General features: G+C 51.4%; 1 protein-coding gene across 3 annotated transcripts in view; it reads right to left on the reverse strand.

The window, feature by feature from the left end:
• arhgap35a (Rho GTPase activating protein 35a) overlaps positions 1-12,339 on the reverse strand; it is a 32,517-nt gene that overhangs the window by 1,000 nt on the left and 19,178 nt on the right. For 2 of the 3 annotated variants that reach the window (XM_084674922.1, XM_084674924.1), the window contains exons 2-6: positions 7,124-10,425; positions 6,450-7,001; positions 3,827-3,965; positions 1,412-1,489; positions 453-584 (exon numbers count right to left, since the gene is read on the reverse strand). In XM_084674922.1, the coding sequence (XP_084531048.1) occupies positions 453-584; positions 1,412-1,489; positions 3,827-3,965; positions 6,450-7,001; positions 7,124-10,312 (4,090 nt within the window). In that variant the 5' untranslated portion in view covers positions 10,313-10,425. Of the gene's footprint in view, positions 1-452; positions 585-1,411; positions 1,490-3,826; positions 3,966-6,449; positions 7,002-7,123; positions 10,426-11,127; positions 11,278-12,339 lie in introns of those variants that run through there. The other variant, XM_084674923.1, reaches the window with a different exon arrangement.

Here is a 12,339-nt window from a genome sequence, read left to right on the forward strand (position 1 = left end):
TTAGACACTATCAGACAAAGACCACACACACACACCATAACAATGAGGGGAGGAGGATGACATGCTCTCTAAAAGGCTGACAAACAATGACACCCACACACAAACATGCTTTATGGCAGGAGTGATACATGATGAGTGACATCACCACTAAGGAGCAGTCAGTATCAGCTAAGTCCACACACACACAATGATTGACAAATGACTCCAAAGTGGACTAAAGGATGAAGTCAGTATCATGAGCAGCTAGTCTCGGGCAGCGCATCTGACCACACAACATCTGACTACACTGAACTTAACTCTTATTTCGATCATGTCCCTCTCTTCTCTCCTTGGGTCCATCTCCTTACTCTCTCCTCTCAGCTCCAGATCACTAACTCCCAAACTCTCATCTCTCTACCTAAAAGCCTCATCACTTTCACCCATGGCCTCCAGAGTTAGCCCCCGGGACTTACTGAAGGCCTCCACCAGCTCCACCTGCATGCTGTAGGGCACCAGAGGATCGGGCAGCTCAGAGAAGAAGCTCTTCATGGCTCCTGCAACCGTGTTGATGGTGAAGTCCTTCTCAACCAGGTCCAGATTATGGTCTGTAGGAATGGGAGGAGAGAGAAGAAATAAAGACCATGTTGGAAGGGGAGAGAACAGAGGGGAGAGGGATGAAAAGGAGAAAATAAAGACGGTGAAGAGGTAGAAGAAGAAAGAAAGTTGGAGTCAAGACTTTGTGTCAAGATTTTACACCTTCTGGAGTGGCACTACACCTATTGGTCACCCGTGTTACAGCTTGAGGTGTGATTGGTCACCTGTGTTACAGCTTGAGGTGTGATTGGTCACCTGTGTTACAGCTTGAGGTGTGATTGGTCATCTGTGCCACAACACAGTGTGAGGTGATGGACTGTCTCTGGTGTTGCCGGGGGGCAATCTGTGATGTAATCTCAGGAGTAATAGTATTGTCACCTTTAGTGTCCGGTCAGCATCGACCCGACACAGAGCTTCAACTCTGATTACACAGGGCAAATTCAACTTCAGCCAGGCGTACAGACACACACACACACACTCAGTACCATCTCACGCTGCTATCTAGCCAGCCAGCATGCTTCATTAACCAAACCAATCTGGTCGTAATTAACTTCCCACACCAGACACACACACGCACAAAACAGGCCATCACACACAGATGGGAGATTGGGGGAGCTCGGTCCAGGGAAGCAGAAGACCTCTTCTGTAGGATCAACGCTTACAGATGTTCTCTGCTAACTAAGGGAATCCACTCTACACTATTAACTTTGCAATAGGGAGAGCCGGGACACACACAACTTCCTATATTCTTCCTATTCCTATACTTTAGCAGAGAATGTGTGTGTGTGTGTGTGAGTGTGTGTGAGTATGTCAATCTGCATTGTGTGGTTGTACTTACCCTGATCAAACTGGCGCTGCATGCTCTCCATCTCAGCCTTGTTCCCACTGACCCTGTAGATCCCCTCAGTAGTCAGCCCTGAGAGGGAGGGAGAGAGAGAGGAGAAATCATGGGAGGTTCGAGGTGGAGACAGAATTGTTAAAGAAGGGAGGGAGAGAAAAGAGAGAGAGGGGGAGAGTAGGGGAGGAGGGGGGGAAATAGTTAATTACACAGAAATCATTCAGCTGTTTCTTGCAATTCAACATGTTATTTTACTATCCACATCCCTGTCCCAGAGAGACATACAGCCCATCAGTCTGTGTCTCTCTCTCCATCCTTCAGTCAGGCCTGTCAGACACAGCATGCAAATGCTCCTTGACTGGGAGAGACACACGAGAGAGAGAGACACACACGAGAGAGAGAGAGAGAGAGAGAGAGAGAGAGAGAGAGAGAGACAGAGAGAGAGAGGGGGGGGGGATGAGAAGTATTGCAGTCTCCCTAGTTAAGCCTGCCTTCATCGATCTCCTCCTGCATTCAATGTAGCCTATACGAAAATACAGCTTCTCTGACTTGACTGCAGGGAGGGAAAGGGGAACAACGGAGGGAGAGAACAAAAAGAGAGATGACGAAGGATGGGGGGAGGACAGAGGGAGGATGGAGGAGAGGTCAACTCCCATCATGCTCTTTGTTCTGAGAGCTACCGCAGTTTCCTCTGAGGGCAAACCAACATGGAAACTTCCTGTGGGCAAACATGACCACTTCCCGAGGCCAAACACGACCACTTCCTGTGGCCAGAGCATCCATTTCCTGTCCTGATCATCTCCTACCTCAAATCTTCATCAGACAAGCCTTCTGGTAGAATCACTCCTCCACCACCTCTATCTCTCCTCTGCCTCTTCTTCCCTTATCTCTCCCTTCTTCTCTCCTTGGTTCTCTCTTTTCCTCTCCCATCCTCCACACGCACACACCCAGAGGTCTGAGATAGTGGTTTTAAATGTCAGATTGGTGTTGGTTCCTCAGGCCTGTAGACATACCCAACCCTCTGCCCAGACATGGTACTGTCACCGCCAGCAACCAGGAACCGTGCTCACAGGTCACCACGGAGACGTGCTTTCTCTGGCTGCTGCCCTTTTCATCCCCACGGCAAACAACACAAGGAGCAGGTGTGTCCACGCATGCTAATGCACATCCATAATCTCACAACATACGCACAGTGATATAAACTAGTATGACGAGAGAGAGAGAGAGAGAGAGAGAGAGAGTGTGAGAGAGAGAGTGTGAGAGAGAGAGTGAGAGAGAGAGAGAGAGAGAGAGAGAGAGAGAGAGAGAGAGAGAGAGAGAGAGAGAGAGAGAGAGAGAGAGAGAGAGAGAGAGAGAGAGAGAGAGAGAGAGAGAGGAGTGGAGGTTAGAGATAGGAGTTCATAGGGATATAAAGTCCAATAGTTACCTTACATTAGCATTGATATGTCTGTCTCTGTGTGTGTGTGTGTGTTTGTGTGTGTGTGTGTGTGTGTATTAAAATTACAGAATGTGTGTTATCTATGAATCTGGCTTTGGGCTGTAAGTTGCGGAACATCACATCCTCAACACACACACACACGCGCGCGCGCACACACACACACACACACACACACACACACACACAGCTGAGCCCAAAGATTGTTCTAATTTCCTGCTCTGTGATATTGATCTGAGTGAGAAAGCTATCAGGCATGAACATGGCCATAAGGGAGGGATGAAGGGATGGAGGGGAGGAGAGGGGGAAAAGGACGGAAGGTAAGGAGAGACGGAAGGAGCGGGTGTGTAATAAATGACAAACTAAGTGGGTGAAAAGGACAGAGTAAGTGGATGAGTGGACTAGGGGAAAAAAGGTAAAGAGGGAAGGACACAGAGGAGGCTGGAAGAGAGGAGAGGAAATGGAGGATTAGTGGAGAGGAGAGGGAGGGAGAGAAGCGAGAGAAGGGGGGAGGGAAAGAGAGGGGAGGGTTGGTAAGAGTAAGCTGAATCTGGAATGCTGAATACTTTAAACAACAAGACTTGAGCTTTAATCACAGATGCCTATCTCCTGCCCCTATGCAAGACAGACAAAGGAGAGGAAGGGGGAAAGGGTTACGGTTCTTAGAAGGGGGAGGGATGAGGAGGGAGGAAGAGCACATTCTACACATCATGCTTGCTCAAAAGCACATATACACCCACCATGCTAGCTCTGACACACGTAGCTATACACACCGTGCTAGCTCTGACACTGATACCGAAGTTATCAGAACTCTGATATGGCAGGAATGCACCACTGTGGAACACGTCAATAAGTCATGTTGCTGTGGCAACCTTCCTGTGGCACGACTTGAGGAGGAACACGCTGGACCTGAACTGACCTCTCTGTAGCAACGCACAAAGACACACACATATACACACACACACACATTCCAGACTCACCTGTGGTCTCTATGTAACGGATACACTTGTCTATGAAGACGGGGATTGGACGTTCTGGGGTGACCACGTTGACCAATGGCACGCCAAAGTAGTTACTTTCAGGCTTGGAGAGGGAATGGCGGGGCTTGGCACGTGGTTTCTGAAAGCAGGAAGAGAGGTATAAGAAGACAGGAAGAGAGGGAAGAGAATAAAGAGAGTGAGGTAAATGTTTTCAGCCATGTCATTCTTCCTGATTTGCTACTAACATTAGATGCAATCTAATTTATGAACACCAAAACACAAATACACGTTGCACCCGCATGGAATTTCCTCTGAGGCTTAAACTGATACCAGATCATACATTCCTGTCTTAAGCTGTGTACGTGTGTGCCTGTGAGTGTGTATGTGTGAGCATGTTTGTGTAATACACATCTGTTCCACTCTTCACCTCTCTGTGCTCTCTCTATCCTCTTCTCCCTGCCTCCTTCCAATGCACTCTCTCCCCTGGGACATTTGTTCTTCAACTGGACAGGTTTTAATTAGTTTCTAACTGACTCCTCTTATACTTTTGTCCTCTTATTAATGTTTCATTCCAGCTTGAAGCTCCTCCTGTGTGAGGGGCAGCGGATATGACACTGTTTTCTACTGAGCTGTGACGGCAACGCTCACTAGGCCCAAGAGGCCTGGGGCTCTAGTAATCTGCCCGCCCCCCTCGGGTGAGCCCTCCTGGGGAAGGTTGTGAGCCAGGGCTGCATGGCTGGCTGGGCTTTGGGGCTCAGAGGAAGAGCTGAGAGGTTGTCAGAATGAGAGAGCAGTAAAACGTAATTACGGAGAGACTGCTCTAGATACACAGCAAGTACCCACGCATGTTCACACACCCACACACTACAGCATCAAAAACTCACTTTTACCATCTGCCTGATTTAATTCTTGAAATACCTCTTTCTACTCATCCTTTCTAATCTCTCTCTCTCTCAGTTGTTTTCTTCAACAACGCCCCCTTCAGAGAGACCTGTTCTTCATTAGACGGCTGTTTCTCTACTTTTGCACAAGGCCCAACTCCTCCACCTCCACTTTTACTCATCTTTTCATCCCTCCTGTCTGCCTCTGTCTTTGTTTGAAACTTTTACCATAACCTGGCTTTGCCCTCTTACTCCATCTCCTTTCCTCCTCCCTCTGTACCCTCTCACCCTTACTCCTTCCATCGCTCCCCTTCTCCTTTCCCCCTGCTGTTCAGCCTTCTGGCCAGTCCTTGTTGCTAACACTCTCCTCTCCTCTCTCCTTTCCTCCACTCTCACCCTCCCTTCTCTGTCATTCAGTTCTGGTGTTGCTGACTGAGACAGGATATGCTGCCAATGCTGAGAAGACAAAACAGCTTTCCATTGCCAGCACACAGGGCAAGCAAACACACACTCACCATTTCATGCTTTCAGACTATGTCGGTTCTCTTTATTTCTCCCTAGCTCCCTTCCAGTTTTCTTTCTCATCTTTCTTTCTTTGTCTCCACCCTTCTCTGTCTCGCCCATCTCTATGTATGCCTGTCTATCTCTCCCTCTCTGTCTGTCTATCTCTCTGTATGCATGTGTCTCCCCCTCTCTTCTCTCCCTCCCTGCCTCCCCATTGCTCTCCCTCTTTCTCCGTCTCCTTCTCTCTCCTCTCTGCAGTACAGGGGGCAGTAAAGTGTAACTAGGTGTAACAGGAATTTGAAACATTCCACTTGTCAGCTGAGGGGAGGTTTCAAAAGCTGCAGGATCCGAGAAAGAGAGAGGAAATGTTTCCGGCCTCAAACAAGAGAGCTATGCCAAGCTCTACTCGACCAGTACAATCTGTAAAATGTGTCTTTATCTTGACTATGTGCCAGGTCTAGGACATACCGCACAAGAGCAAAGTGCTAGGACATAGGAAATATGCTAGAGGACCTAGGTAGTATGGGAGCAAAAACTGTTTTATAAGAGTATTAGGGGAATATAAATAGTTTGTGTGTGTTTGTGTGTTGTAGGTGTGTGTGTGTGTGTGTGTGTCAAAGAGAAAGAGAACACCAATCATCCAGCTTCTGTTCTGTCCTCACTCCTGACAGTCATGATAATAACCATTACACACACACACACACACACACGCACACACACACGCACACACACACACACACACACACCCTTCCTTCCCACTCAGGTGCCACCTCTGTCTCTGTCTCGGGGTGTGACTGAGCAGCAAGTGAGATAAGCCTAACAGCGCTGGGTCAGATGCTTTAGAGTGGTATGCTTGAGGAGGGTGAGTGTGTGTGTGTGAGTGTCAAGAGAGAGCGCAGCTGTGAAGAGTATCTTTAGAACACTCTCACTCACCGTTGACTGCAACTGAGCGTCTGCTACGTAATAATGTGTGATTAGAGAGTTTAATCCAGGATAAAACTAAACACGGTATAGGGGGGAGGAAGGGTGAGGTGGGGGGAGGTTTCCCACGTTGATGCTTTCATTTAGCGAAGCAGTTTAGGAATCAGTGAGTGAGATGACTGAACTGTAACATGGGTACTGACATCATATGCGGTGTACTGTCATGAGTTGTGTCTGAGGGAAAACAACAATGAAATGGATCTACACACAAAAAAACACAGACAAACCACACACACACACACACTTCCAGTCCATACCTTGGTTGTCCTACGCAAGCTCCTCAGTATATTCTTCTTTTTAGAATCCTCGCCTTCTTCGTTGACAGAGCTGTCGCCTTTGTTAGCCCCGCCCACTTCATCCTGATTTGCTTTGGGGGGCCCTCCCATCTCATCGTCGCTGCCAATGGAGAAGCTGGTTCTGAAGCTGCTGAACTTGCCCAGACGTTTGGATCGGTCCCGGTACAGCTGAGGCTTCATCCCTATCGATAGTTTTCTCCTCCGCTCCAAGGAGCTGCTGTCCGCTTCGCTGTCGGACCCGTTGCCCCCGGTAACGCCGCTGCCATTGGCATTGCGGATGGTGATGATCTTGCCCTGCGTGCTGTCGTGGGGGACTGAGTAGATGTTCTCCTCCTCAGTGGGCCGGGGCTTGGAGACGGCGTCCACAGGCTCCGCGTAGTCGGAGGGGTCATAGCCACCGTCGCTGCCCGGGGCCCAGCTCACCGTCTGGGGGAGAGAGCGGCGTGTGGTGCCGCCCTGCTGCTGCTCCATGTAGGGGCCCAGGTTCACCTTGCGGACGGGCTTAGGCTTCACCTGTAAGAGAGTGAAGAAACCTGGATTAAAAACTGTGCTAGACATAAACAGGCAAAATATATATTATGAATAATATCCAATAAAAAAAATGAGTTTTCAGAAAAATGTGTGTGTTCCCTTACCTGAGGGGGCACCTTGTTGTTGAGCTTGCTCTCGAAGGTACTGATCTCCGAGATGACCGAGAAGCGGTCACTGGCTTCCAGATCCAGTTTGCCGAAAAGTGAGGGAAGGGATCCGTCATTCATAAGCGTGGCGTAGGGCGGCGAGGGCTCGATGTCCTCTTCGGAGTCCAGCAGCGTGTTGACAGGACTCGGTGATGCACACCTGTGTGGGCTCACGCTCTCATTAGTGCACAGCTCAGCCACGTTGTCGTACATGTGCGTGGCCTCCACAATCGTCCGCTTCTCCACCACCTCCTTGAGGAAGGACTGGAACAGGTCCATCTTGTGCAGCCCCCCCACCACCCCTCCTGGTCCGCACACCACCGTGTTGAACCTCGCCTCGATCTCGCGAGCCAGCTCCTCCCCCTGGCTCACCTGCTCCCTGGCGGCCTCCGACTCGGTCAGCTCCACCTGGCTCTCCCCCACCGCCAGCAGCTGGATGGGGATGATGTCCTGGATCTCGCACAGGAAGGCACACAGAGTCTCCATGGAGGCCTTGCGGCGGGCCGAGTAGGCGGCAATGTACCCATGGACCAGCTGGCTCTTGCGGAGGGAGAAGGAGGAGTGGAAGGAGAGGAGGGAGAGGTCGATGCTCTGCCTCTGGCCTCCCACGCTCAGGTCCAGGAGCACCGAGGTGCCGCTGCTGAGGTTGGAGGCCGGGCGGCAGTGCTGGGGGAGGAGGAGGGGAGACAGGAGCTGCTCCACGTCGTAGGAGTCCCCGCACATCAGACACATGACGATCCTCAGGTCGGCCTCTGAGCCCCCCTGCTGGGGGTGAGGCTGGGAGTCCCGTAAGCCTAGCGGGGATGGAGGGGGTAAGGGAGGAGAGCTGCTCCCCATGCTCTTGCGGGAGTCCAGGAGGCCCTTCAGCATCTGGTTGATCTGCTTCTCACTGATGTTGCGCCCGAAGCTCAGGCCAGGGCTGGAGGGTTCCAGGTAGGAGCACTGCAGCTTCCCAGCCACCTGCTGCCCCTGCTGGATCAGCGTCTGGGTCGTCTCGCCTCCGATGTCCCCGATGGACCCAACCCCCCGCTTAGTGACCAGGAGGAGGGAGAGTGGGAGGTGGGCCAGACTGTTCTCCCGCTCCCTCCTGCCCAGGGTGGCCTCCCTCAGCTTCTCCAGGCTCTCCACCACATACGACAGGGACTCCTTTGAGTTGTACAGACAGAGGCAGCCGTGGGGTGTGAAGGTGGGCGTGTGGAACGAGTTGACAGGCAGACGTACGTTGCCCTCTATCGGCCGAAGGGTCAACTCGTACGTCCTCCCTTCCAGGACATAACGGTCGTCACTGGTGCAAAGCGCCCGGATTTCCTTGGCCATCTCTCTAGCCAAGCCGTCCCTTCCCAGGATGACCACGTTGATGCGGTCGGCCTTGCCCTCCGCCGCCCGCTGGCTGTCGGAGGTGGAGGAGTAGCGGGTGGGGAAGCGCGAGGCCAGGATCTGCTCGATCTTCCCGTCCACACAGTGGGGACTGCTGGGGCAGGTCTCCTTGGTGGGGTGGTAGACAAAGTGGATATGCTTCAACACCAGAGCATCCCTCTCGGCCTGCAGCTTCTGCAAGGCTTTGAACCTGGGCTCATCTCCCAACGCCTCCTGGATGGCGCCCATCTTCTCCTTACTGGGCTTGGCGTCTACCTCCAGCTCGTAGAAGAGCTCGGAATATTCCAGAAGGAGTTCCTGGAAGTCCTCTTTGCACTGATCGATGACCTCCTTCTGGTGCTTGTTGTAGATCTCCAGGTACTCGGACTCATCCAGCCACTGGTAGAACTCCTCGTTCATGATGAAGCTCCTGGCCTCCTCCCACGGCTTCCCCGCCGTGATGAAGGGGGAGGCGGCCAGCCTCTCCTTGAACTCGCACCTCAGCTCCCTGCGTTTGCGCTCCCGACGCAGGCGCTCCAGGTGCTCGCCGTAAACCACCTCCGCTTCGATCGTCTCCAGGAGGTCCTGGGGTATCCTGTCGTCCTCCATGTTGTCGATGTGCGCCGTTTTGTCCCAGGGCGTTCGATCCAGCACCACAAACAGATGGCCAAAATCCCTTTTGGTTTCCAAAACCTTCTGGACGCCTGACCAGCTGAGGTGGTTGACCTCGTCCAGCTCAGGGACCAGTGAGTTCAGGGCATGAGGGAGCTTACTCAGATAAATCTTCTTCCTCCTGTCGATGTGCTCGAATTTGAGTCTCTGGACGTGCTGCTGGAAGAGTTCCTTTGCCTTTAAAGTTCCTTTCAGAAACACGTACTCCTTGTACTCTGGCGACGTCTGCATTCTCTGGTTGGTGGCCAGCCAGGTATCGTTGTGGTTCTTGACGATCCGGCTGACCTGCCACTCGTAGCGGTCCTTAGCCGAGGCAATCTGCTGACTCTGTTGCTTCAGAGCCTCATAGTAGGGAATGATCCGGGGCTTTCCCCTGCCCTTATCGATGAGCTGGACCAGAGTCACGAAGGCCAAGTCCACATTGATGTTAGAGCACGCGGACGTCTCCACCACCTGCAGGTTCTTCTTCGCCAGGGCGAATGCATGCGAGTCCTTGATGTAGCGCTCCACCCCTTCGTCGCACTTGGTGAGAGCCAACACCACTGGCTTCTTGGTCTTGGCCAGCTGGTTGTACAGATTGGTCACAAATTTCATCTGGTCCTCGAAGCTGCGGTTCATCCCCCGGCTGACGTCCACGCAGAGCAGGAAGCCGTCCACCTGCAGCTTCCCCTCCGGCATCTGCTTCTGCTCAAAGTCCTGCTCCAGACCCAGCTGATCTGTGCACACGTACATCAGCTTCTCGGCCGACGCGAGTTTGGTCGACGCCGCCCTCTTGATGTAGGGCTGCAGCGCGGTGCTCCGGTGAGGCTGGAACGTCTGGTCGTCTATGAATTCTGTCTGCTCCACCACGTGCATCCGGCACTCTGGCCCTTCCTCCAGGGTCCGCCCCGCTTCCCCCCAGAACAGGAAGTGGTCATTGTTCACCACACGACCTCCGAAATCACTGGTGCTCAGGACGGAGGTGTGCTCCTTGTGGAACTCGTCGGCGCTGGGCCGGACGTAGCGGTTGCAGAGGCAGGACTTACCCACGCCACACTGGCCCTTCTCCCGCTCCGTGCCGGAGAGGCCCACCACCACCAGGTTGTAGATGGGCGACCGGGCATCTTGTTTCTTGGCCATGGTTATGGCAGGCAGATGATCATCCTGCCATGCCCAGGGGCACTAAGGAGCGAGGCTAAGGGAGGTGGTGCTGTTTCCATGCACTGGGCTTACTGCAAGAACTGGGTCTGGACCTGGAGTAGTTTAGGGTGGGAGAGAGAAAAAAGGTAGAGTATTTAGTATGGTTAGGATGGTTAGGGGAATTATCACAAGAGATTGGGGAAGTGTAATTTTCATTACTAAAGTTATTTCTCTACTGTATCCCCACACGGTTCCAGTTTTAGGTTAATAGTGTTTAATATGTGATTTAGTTTCAGCTCAGAAGGTTTCCTGTACAGATTGGGGTCAGCAGCAAAGTCCCTGGAATGCTGCCTGTTACTTAACAGCCATGCTAGCATTGGTGCCTGATGGACACGCACACACACCCAGTGTAAAACTGCATCATTGAAACCATGTAACATTAGACTGAGGCTGCGACTATCATCTTAGAAAACAGACTAACCACAAAGACACACAACACCCCCCCCCATCCTTTGCTTTCTACACACACACACAGGCGCAGTCACACACAATTACACACACTAAGAGATGAAAGATCTGATAAGCGCTATGCTGCAAGAGTTACTAATTGGGCGACAAGGGAAACCCGGCTGCCTTTTAAACAATTTGACTGGCCTGCTGTGCGCTGGCTGAATCTTATTTTCTGGACAAACAAACACTTTTACAAACAAGTTCAGAGGACACGTCAGACAGGCTAATGTTGCATCACTAATGATGTGCTCCTATTATGAGCACAGACAGTTACCTACATGTAATAGTTGTCCTGATTTACTGACATTTTATGGTGGGAAAGAGGAAGTATCAATTGCTGATCGTTTTCCCCCCGAGCCGGCTCCTGCTCATGATAAAGGGTGCACTGTTACAGCTGGACGCCACAGGTGCAATCAGGCGCCACAGGTGGGATCAAGAACTGCTCAAATGGGTCCAGCCATTTGAGTCAACTGAACACAAGTTTGAGTCACACTGTTTTAGTGATTAAGGGACGGGGATGGAGAGAGTGAGAGAGAGAGTGTAAGAGAGAGAGAGCGAGTGTAAGAGAGAGAGAGCGAGTGTAAGAGAGAGAGAGCGAGTGTAAGAGAGAGAGAGAGCGAGTGTAAGAGAGAGAGAGCGAGTGTAAGAGAGAGAGAGAGCGAGTGTAAGAGAGAGAGAGAGCGAGTGTAAGAGAGAGAGAGAGCGAGAGAGAGAGAGAGCGAGAGAGCGAGAGAGAGAGAGAGAGAGAGAGAGCGAGAGAGAGAGAGACTACATTGGAAAGCCCTCCATACCCCTGCAAGGTATTTCCACTTGTAATTCTGAGTCCATGAAAAATAAAGTTCAAATGAAGTCTAAATCTCGACAACTGTAACCAGACATGAAACGCCAGAGGACAGCTAATTCCACACAGGCTGACTTCCATATCACAGCAGCTCGCGGAGTAAGCCAGGTGTTCACCAAGTGCATCACCGAGCGTTGGCACAAAGGAAATCGATATCAAAAGGAAGGTTTCTCATTTTTATATTTGTTGGGAAAACATCCATGAAAAATGCATCAAAAGGTGTGAGTCTGTGAGCAGAGATGCATCAACAAGGCCAGGAAGTTAGGAGTTTGTGTCAGTGCTGTAGAGCTGGACAGCAGGCAGGTCGATAAAGGGACAGGCGATAAGGCCTAGGGAATCATGGGTAATTCATTGGCGTCTCCTCATGGACTCCTAATGCCATTGTGTGTGTGTGTGTGTGTTAGATAGTGTAAGTGTAATTATCCTGCAATCAATGTCCACTTTCAAAAAAACAACCAGCACAGGAAAGAATGAGAGGGAGGACAGAGATAGAAGAGGTGGAGGAGAGAGCAGTAAGAAGGGAGACGTGCTGAACCCATCAGATAAACACAACTATTCCATCACACACAGAGACACACAGCTAGGTGATCCAAAATATCCCAAACCAGGTCCTTATCTGAAAATGGCTTCTCAATATGGAAATCGTGAGTTGCCATGGCATTTTTGTGGTAGCAAT

Source organism: Hypomesus nipponensis, chromosome 15 (genome assembly GCF_054491055.1).
Source record: "Hypomesus nipponensis isolate SF chromosome 15, ASM5449105v1, whole genome shotgun sequence".
NCBI classification, from domain to species: domain Eukaryota; kingdom Metazoa; phylum Chordata; class Actinopteri; order Osmeriformes; family Osmeridae; genus Hypomesus; species Hypomesus nipponensis.